At 49.1% G+C, this 10000-nt stretch overlaps 1 protein-coding gene across 1 annotated transcript in view; it reads right to left on the bottom strand.

Moving 5' to 3' along the window:
• The window catches only part of necab2 (N-terminal EF-hand calcium binding protein 2), a 179739-nt gene that overhangs the window by 32232 nt on the left and 137507 nt on the right, over positions 1-10000 (bottom strand). The window contains exon 9 of the mRNA XM_063197455.1: positions 81-137. Coding sequence (XP_063053525.1) covers positions 81-137 — 57 coding nt within the window. The remainder of the gene's footprint in view (positions 1-80; positions 138-10000) is intronic.

Genomic DNA, 10000 nt, shown 5'->3' on the forward strand with positions numbered 1-10000 from the left:
TTTTGCAGTGTGGCATCCAGGTAGGGTGGCTGATGCGGTGTGGGGCTGGGGTAGGGTCATGTCACGCAGACACTACTTACTGCGCTTGTTGTGCCATCAGTCTCAGTTAGTCGCTGGTGCAGGTCAAACCAGACTGTCTGCAAAAAGGAACCAGAACACAAGAGCCACTCAGGATTGCATCAGTGCCCTACACCTGTACCTTACTCCTGCCAGCCTGCCTGCCTGTCTGTCTGTCTGTCTGTGTCGATCTGTCTGTCTGTCTGTCTGTCTGTCTGTCTGTCTCAATCCGTATTCCTCCGTGTGTGAGCATAATTACACACACACGCACGCACGCACGCACGCACGCACACACACACACACACACACACGCACGCACGCACGCACGCACACACACACACACACACACACACACACACACACACACGCACAATGCATGGTAAACAAAACAGACGGTGATGGCGCGTGTGTGTGTGTTGTCGTTGAATGTCATGAATGTAAAAATGCCATTTGAGAGTGTACATTGTTTAAACCTACAGAAACACTGACGCCGCCGTGTGCTAAATGTCAAACAGCTCGTGGTGTCTAATATATTCATGCGCTTGCTACCTCTCATGGTAATAAATTCACCCACTGGATGGCTGCTAAAAGCCTACAGTAGGGGAAAACACAGCATTAAAAAGCCATATCTCCTTATATATAATAGCTCTACATTTTTTGAGATGACAGTTGAAATGATTTTAAATGGATGTCTGCGTGTGTATATCAATGTAAACCTGACACACCTTCTTACATAATTACAAATCTATAATAAATATGCTGTAGTGCCAGCAGTGTAATATGTAAATAAGGCACTGTGATGCTGCGTTGCAGGGGTGGCATTCTCGAATGCGTCTTTGCTAACAATGGTAGCAACGTCCCTCGTAAGAGTGACTCAAGTGACTCAGTCTCAATAGCGACGCTCACCACTAAATCCAAGGGAATGTTGTTACGTCTTAAGACGTCTTAAGATGTATTATGGGGTATTTTGGGGCTTAATACAGTTAAAATCATTACCCCTTTCAAGGTAGCCCTGCTCTCGGCAAAAAATGGGCAAAAAAAAGGCTGACAAAAACCACTAATAGTAACGTTTGAACACGTATATGTATAAGTATTTATAGCGATTTTCGCGATGTCGTTTGAGGGCGACGTTTCGTGATGGGAGCGGGGTTTCGGGATGGTGCAATTGCCCAGTCAGCCCACCCCTAGGACCGCCCGTGATGCGAAGACCTGACATCTAGATCGCTCGTAACCCTTTCATGCAGACGCGATCACAGGCGATCCTATTCACTATGAAAAAGCACAACTACATCATAACCACATCAGTATAACACTACAAGGAGTCTTCACTAACAGATTAAGACACAATCATCCCCATTTTGGTGACAATTGTATGATAATCAGAGGCTTGGAATGGTTAAAGCTGGAATGTGCTGCCATCCCCTGCAAAAATACAGCATAGTAGTAAATATCTATCAGTGGAGTAGGCTATCCAACAGTGCTACTGTCACTGCACACATAAATACATTACAACAGTACAGTAATGGACATGGCTGCCAAATAATTTACTGCCAGCAATCAATTCAATTTACAGTAATGAGCTTTCTGTACAGGAATGCAATGGGAGTCCGAATTCTCCTCTATCTACAGAAAAATCGCAGTTGAATGCAGCTCAGCAGACAGATAACTGTGGTGAGCATGGATTTGTGCCGCGGAGCCTCTCGGCGGGGCGTGAGCGGGGAAACTCGATACGTCTGGCGTGATGGATGCTGAGCTGCATTAGCTGCACATTTGCTGCAGATTCATGGCCCCTCCTGGAACCACCATAGCTATCCACACCCTGGACCAGTGATTCTCAAAGTGTGGTCCGGGGACCACTGGTGGTCCACGTAAGAGCTCAGGTGGTCCGCGGGGGGATTTCTAATTTTCTAAGACAAGCTAGAAGTAGGCTACATTTGTAACATTATTACAATGTCAAACGTATTTTCATCACAATAAGACAGGCTTGTAATCTGTGAATAAAAAGTAGGCCTAAGTGATCTGCACCGGAACTAGTGTCACATTAGCAGTGCACCCGTCAACTGTCAATTCAGTTGAGAGGTGGTCCCTGAACATTTTTGGGAAGACAAAGTGATCCTCGGTCTGAAAATGTTTGAGAAACACTGCCCTAGACTACTCCTCACTTTCACACACCCACTCACCCTGCTGCCCCCCTGTACTCATTTCCTCTCGCACTCCCCTCACCGGCTGCCGGACAGGTCCACTGAACATGGTGCCGAGATAAATGGCCCCTCCTGGAACGACAATGCCCATCCACGTGCTATGCTACCCCTCACTTGTAGCGGACTGCCTTCCTTTCACACACCCACTCATCTCTTTCACACACCCACCCTCACATGCTACTCTTCTCCACTCCTGGCCCTGCCAAAGTCAGATTCCTCCACTAGCCCCTGTGCTCATCTCCTCTCCCTACCCTGGCTGGACAGCTCCACAGACGCAAGACTCCTCTTGGAACCTCAATGCCTATCCACACCCCAGCCTACCCCTCTCTTGTAGCAGTTTGACTTTCATTCATACACCCACTCGTCCTTTTGCCTCTATACTCATTTCCTCTCACGCTCCCCCCACTGGCTGGAGAGGTCCACTGAGCATGGTGCCGAGATAAACAATCCCTCCTAGAATGACAATGCCCATCCACGCCCCAGCCTAGCCCTCTCTTTTAGCAGTCTGTTTTTTTCTTCTCACACCCACCCCCTGTTTTCCCTCATGCACCTCTTCTCCCTGCCAACCCCATGACCAGTGGTGTAGTCTACTTTTATATGGTGGGTATACTGTATATTTGAGCATTTTTTGAAGTGGGTATACTGTATACATTTGTGCTATTCAAAACAATGGATCAATCAATTTTAAGTGGGTATACTGAAATCCCTGAAATTTAGAAGTGGGTATACTCTGCGTTCTACGTAGACTACACCACTGCCCACGACCCCCTCTTCAGCCCCTATATTCATTTCTCCCCTTCCTGGCTGGACATCTCTACTGCTGTCCAAATTCATGGCCCCTCCTGGAACCACCCCATCCCAACAACTACCACAGCCGACCCCCTCACACCCACGCACCCAACCTTCTCCCCACCTTTTGCCCTATCAACCCACCCCCCACAGCAGGACCCTGACAAAACAATCGACCAGCCCCTACACTAATCTTCCTCTGCCATCTGGTAGGACAACTCCACAGACCATGGTGCCCAAATTCATGGCCCTTCCTCATCCCCCCTCTTCCCCCCAAAAACCCATCTTCTTCACTTCCTGACCCTACACTATATTTGGCTACCATACCCTTTTTCATTTCCTTGTCTTGAGAGGCCCAGGGCTGCCTGGATACATCGCTCATAGCGGTACAAACACACTCCTCAAATTCCTCGCTTATCAACCCCCACCCCTGTTCAGCCTTCCACTCCCAGCCCCCAACCTCTATTGCCCTGACCAGAGTAGTCCAAGATTCATGGCCACTCTTGGAACAACCAAAATCACCAAATCAACCCCAGCGCCCACCTTCAACATCCCTCCATCCCATGGCCAAAGCAGGCCCAGAAAATGTGCTGCCCAGATTCATGGCCTTTTGCTGGTCCATCCAAATCCATCAACTCCCCTCCAACACTCTCTCCAACCCTACACACCATTGCCAACCCCATCCACCCTTCTCCACTCTTGCCAACCCTCCTCTTCCTCCCTCCCGCCCCCCCCCCCCCCCCCCCCCCCCCCCTCCCCCCCGGCTGAACAAGACCAGAGGACACGCTGTCCAGATTAATGGCCATTGCTGTACCCTCCAGCATGTCCAACCCCCCACCACGTTGACCTCCTCTCCACCCTCCTGGCCAGACAAGACCGGGCAGTCTGCTGTCCAGATTTATGGGCGAATCGACTGTTGAGTGGTGCCATTGACTGGCTCAGGGCGAGAATATAGAGACCTGACTGATTCGGTGAGTGGGGCTACAGAGACCTGACAGATGTGGCAGCTGTTTCTCTGTGCCTGTTTCCCTGGTTGACGTAAAAAAGACACTCCTGAGAGTCCTGTGGCGCAGCAGACCCCAGTGAACACCTGTTTATTCTACCTCCAATGGCTGCTGCATTCAGGTCGGGGTCTATACAGTACCGTGAGAACAGCAGGTTACTCAAAAGCCACTTACTGCGACTGAATGAGCTGCTTTTCCAAAGGTAGCCTACGGTAGCGTAAAAAATCAACCCCCAAGCAGCACAGGACAAATAGGCAATCAATGAGTGGCCGTTTGTTCACATGCTGTGACTTTATTGTTGAGACCAAGTGCTGAATGGACATAGCGTTGACCTGGAGCACAGGGGGAACTAGTGGCTAGTGTTTCTATACCACAGCCAAGAGTCATAGGCAGGAGAACATACATAGGCAATGAGGACATACAGAACATGCACCATGAAGATAAACTACTGCAATGGTTCTCAAACTTTTTCCATCATTCCCCCCTTCAGTGGGTCTGAATGCTTCCGAGCCCCCCATCCCCCAGCAAAAGCAGTACTCGTGCAGATTTTGCGATCGCTGCGCAGAATCAAAGGAAAGGTGACTGGTGGAGATTAAACAAAGAGGGACTGCAGTCGAATGCAGATGTGTGTTCATTTCCTATGCTATTCAAATTCATGACAATAATATAATGTTGGTGAGGGCTTTAAACTTATTGACTTATTGGCGAGACAGGAAATTATTTCCTTGGGGGGGGAAAAACCCAAAATCAGATGTCACACGCCCCCCCAGGGGGGCTTATGCCCCACTTTGAGAAACACTGAACTACTGTAATTGCAGAGGTGGCATAAGCATAATGTTTGGTAAATTAATGTTACCGCTGTCAAAGAATCACAGTGGGTTGGGTGGAGTGGAATGTTTTGTCTGCTTACTAGAATGGCATGTTTTTCTACAGATTTTATTTTATAATACAGATACATTTTATGACGCGTGTAAGCAATCTTGGTCTCAAGACCCTTTACTGCAACACTAAACCGTGCTGTGACATGAAGGCTACAAACTGCACTCTTTTCTCTACCTCACCTTGTGCTCAACAATAACCGCGTAACTCTTCTGAATCAGGCGTAAACCTGCTGTGTGTGTACAGTGCTGCAGGTTGGGCTGCACTCTTCGTGGGCTAAAAAGGCTCCAAATATGAGAGGAACCTGAGGCGATTGATGAGGAGACATTTCATGACCAGTTTGTTCCAGAATTAATAATGGAAGGTTCTAGGCTGCCATCACATGGCTGTCATGCCCATTTAGGAGACTAGCGGTGGGGACTCGGAATGAACTGATTTCAATGCAAAGTCACGCCCATTTGGGACAATGGACTTGATCACACCTTATTGCGTTGGTGACACGTGGTTTTGCTTTGTCTCGGTTCATATATTGAAACTCTTCGGAGGAGCTTTCCAGCAGACACTGAGGAAAAGAGATGGGACAATCATTTATGCAACACTCGTGGGATTTAAAGTGGCTAACCAGAGATGCCAACACCTGCTCTATTCTCTCTGACTGAACTGAATGGCCTCCTGATGATGCATGTTGACTACGGTACGCGCCACACAGATTTCAGCAAATCTGGCTTAGATTGTGTGAAGATGCCCTTCCATGTCTCTTTTCCTATTGCTATCTTCACTCCTTAAATCTCTCACTCTTCTAGGCTGCAAACACATATTTCCTACTGCATGCCTTCCTCCCTGTCCCTTGTGTATCTCTTCCTCTCATACGGTGGTGCAGCATGTGGCATCATTCACCATCACTGCAGACGACACAATGAAGTCGAGCTGACTGCCTAGCCCCTTTCACTCAATCTCTCATCCCCCCCTTCTCTCTATTGCTCTCTGTCTTTTACATCAGTCTCTAGCCCCTCTGTAGCCCCTCTGTAGCCCCTCTCTCTCTCTCTCTCTCTCTCTCTCTCTCTCTCTCTCTCTCTCTCTCTCTCTCTCTCTCTCTCTCTCTCTCTCTCTCTCTCTCTCTCTGCCATTCCTCTGTGTCTTTTCTGTCATCTCTGTATCATCTCAACCCCCCAACCCCCCCCCCTGCTCAGCTGGCAGGGCTGTACTCCCCCAACACCCCAACACCCCCCCCCACCACGGTGATGGAGGTCTGTGCCCCGGCTCAGCAGGGGTGACAGGAAATGATGCGTGTCCGGAACGGAAAGGGGGTGTGGTGTGGTGTGTGTGTGGGGGGGGGGTTAAGGGTGGTCGTCCGGAACAGCAAGGGGGGGTGGGGGGAGGTGGGGATGACAGAGGGGAACGGGGATGACATGGGGTGTCCATTATCCTGGGAACAAGAGCAGCTGATGAGATGCTGCTGCACAGACAGCTGGGATATGGGAGGGCTGAGGTCAGCCGCGCCTGCACACACCAAATATAACACACACTACACTAACACACACTGCATCAACAACACACATAACACTACAGTACAGTAACACACTCTACAGTAACGCACACTACACTAACACACACTGCATCAACAAACACTATAAACTATACACACCAGCTCCCATAGTATACTCTACTCTTCGTCAACACACACTCCACCAACACACACTACACAAATCCCTTAAGACACACAGTTGCCAGTGCATTATACACTACATCAGTCCTTAAGCCACAAAAGCCACCTCAGGGAACAATACATACAATATGCTTTTAGGTTCACCGCTGCCTCAGTCAGCAGCATACATATGTGATCAGGCTCGGCCAGTGACCATTATATACAGTCCATACACTATAGGGCACAGAGCAGTGGCCAACAAACAGTAGGCCTACATGCACTATACACTAGAAGGAAGACAGCTACCCATACAGGTCCCTCTGCAACATGGTTCAGTGGAGTGCTAATGATGCATTCCAGGCCCAATCCAAACTAGTAGGAGATCGCACTTCTCCTACCTGCATATTTCAGCTCCCGTTCCAGGCAGTTGAAGTGGGAGTTCTACAACCATAGCAACTGCAGTTTATGTAGCTGAATTAGTGAGGTGTTTTAATACTAGCCAAAAGAACCATTATTAGCTATTATTTCTTGCGTATGTTGACACAGAAATCATGAATAAGATGTTGAGTTTAAATGAGCAAAGTTATAAGTTTCACTTTTTATTGACATTTTCCATGACAGCTCCAAGGGCGCTGCCATTGGCGTTGACTGGCGTTCCAGTGCATTTTCAGGAGTGGGAAGTGGGAGAAGTCCGATCTCCTATTAGTTTGGATTGGGTCTGGAATGCAACATGAATATATACATAAGCTACAAGGCACACAGCACCCAGTGCATACAGCATAATGGTGGTGTAGCGATGGGGAGTAGAGTTGCCCAGCTGTGACTTTTTCTAGATACCCCATTTAGTGTGCCCATGTACCCCTAGCGTATACACGTACCACTGGTTGGGAACCACTGCTCCACATAATGACCCAGTGCATTGACTTGGCCAATATGATATACTACATAGGCCCACAGTATACGTACTATATACTAAACCAACCCCAAGAGAGTTGAGAGAGTTGAGAGACCTTGGGGTTGAGCTTTACAAATGGCAGAATAAATTACAGACAGAAACCTCCTCAGCCTCCGTTGCTCAGCTGACGGTGGGAGAGGTGTGTATTGTCTGGGTGGCGAGTCAGAGGCGCTGGGAATGAGCAGTGCGGTGGTGTGGGAGTTGCTTGAGGTCAGGAGGTTGGCCAAGCCAAGGATGCAGACAAAAGAGCTGCGATGGCGGCAGGTGCAGCGGAACCCTGAGCGCCACAGAGATCCAGACTCTTCTAGAACACCGTCTGAACCACGATGACAACTCCACACCTGGGACATTAAATGTACCCTGTGGACACCTTTACAAATCTGAACACGGTCGACGCTGTACCTTAGGCATCCATACAAACCTGAACACGGCAGGACTGGGCTGGAACAAAAAATCAGGCCGGGCATTTTTGGCCAAGACCGGTCCGGCAGGCATTGAGAGAGACAATGAAGCCTGTGACAATACTTTTTGTCATCAATTATGAGCTATTCTGACCACAACAGGCGAAATGACTATGGAGCCCCTTAACCCCTTAGTGCAGCACCTATGTAATAACCTTACTGTTACCAAAATTCTAATGTCTATGTCTTAATCTTGTACTTAAGGCTCTCGGCACTGTCATAGCAATGTTGTTATAATGTAGGTGATTATTTTCAGCAAATAGTGAATAGGCCCACCGGCGACCCCATCTGCAGTAAGAGGCTACTGCACGCCGTACCTCCTGTGGCACGCTGTAATCGACATTGAAAGTTAACTACAATAGTACTACACTACTATGACGGGACGGGACGGGACGGGACGCACGGGACCTTTGGTAATACATAACAACTTAGTCATTGCCCTTCTGGTAACAGCTAATTTATAATGCTGTGTCTTAAGGGGTTAAATCTCACTCTGACAGGTCAGCAGTAGCGGTATGAGGACTGATTCCACTACACTGAGGGGGGGACCAGACGAAAATCATCAACAGTCCACCGGGCATATGTCCTGTATGCCTTATGGCTGATCCAGCCATGCAACACGGACTGTACCTTACGGACATGAGTGCACCTGGGGACACCCAAGTGCACAATAGCTTCTTTCCTCCGACTATGACATTAGCCAGTCTTCGGTGACCTTGCCTCGGAAGTTCAGCAATGTTTTTATGTTTGGACAGGACTCCAAGTAATACAACACAATGTCGCCGACTACAATACACTGACCTTCTGTGACTATGGGCCGCCTTGTCTGTCTAGATTGAAGAGATTTTCTTGACCTTTCGCTCCGAAAAGAAAAGAAAAAGCTCTTTTGTGCGTCATGTGTAAAATGGAGTGAATAGTTCCATTAAATGCTGTTGGCACAGCAATGCTCTAGTCTTCCGCTGTCTTGTGAGCCGGTAAATCCTGTGAGTCTACCATGTCTCCCCTGCGCAAAGAAAAGTGTGCGTGCATGGGTGCGTGCATCCGTGTGTGTGTGTGTGTGTGTGCATCCGTGTGTGTGTGTGTGTGTGTGTTTCTGAGAGAAAGAGAGAGAGAGAGAGAGAGAGAGAGAGAGAGAGAGAGAGAGAGAGAGAGAGAGAGAGAGAGAGAGAGAGAGTGAGAGACAGTTAGTCCTATGTCTCCCCTGTGCATTACCGACTCACTAGATCTCACTAAATCTGTCTGCTTTCTGACATCACCTCCACACCTCACTGCCTCCGAGTGTCCACCAAGAAAATAGCCTGCAAGACTTCCACACACTTTCCTCCCCCAGCCCTCCCCAATCTATAAAGTAACCCACAAGACTTCCACACCCCCACTCCCCCGTCAACCCTCCCCAATCTATAAAGTAACCCACAAGACTTCCACCCCCCTATCCAGCCCCCACAACATCCTCCCCCCCACCCCCACCCCCACCCTGCCATTCGCACAAGCTTCCCACACCTACATCCCCCACCCTGCCCTCCCCAGTTATCTATCAGCTTTGCTGTCTCACACATTCCCCCTGCTTTAGAAGGGGCCAAATCTACAAATCTGCCCCCCTCCCTCTCCCTGGACGGAGGCAGGCAGGCAGCGCTCCGCCGAGCGTGGCATGAAGCCGCTGTGCTATTTTTAGCGGCGAGCAGTAAGGCACGGCAGCGAGGAGCTAAGCGTGCCTGGCAGTCGGAGAGAAAGAGAGGGAGCCGAATTAACCAGGGACTCCATTAGTGTGGCACGCAGAGCAGACGAGCAGCATAGAGGACAGGACACCAGCACTGAAGACGAGAGCAGAGGAGACACACAGGAGGCAGAGAACAAGGGATGGAGAGAGAGGGGGTGGGGAGAGAGAGGGAGAGAGAGAGAGAGAGAGAGAGAGAGAGAGAGAGAGAGAGAGAGAGAGAGAGAGAGAGAGAGAGAGAGAGAGGGAGGGGGGTACTACAAAGTGAAAATGAGAGAGGGAAAATTGAGAGAGA

Source organism: Engraulis encrasicolus, chromosome 4 (genome assembly GCF_034702125.1).
Source record: "Engraulis encrasicolus isolate BLACKSEA-1 chromosome 4, IST_EnEncr_1.0, whole genome shotgun sequence".
In the NCBI taxonomy this organism is placed as follows: Eukaryota; Metazoa; Chordata; class Actinopteri; order Clupeiformes; family Engraulidae; genus Engraulis; species Engraulis encrasicolus.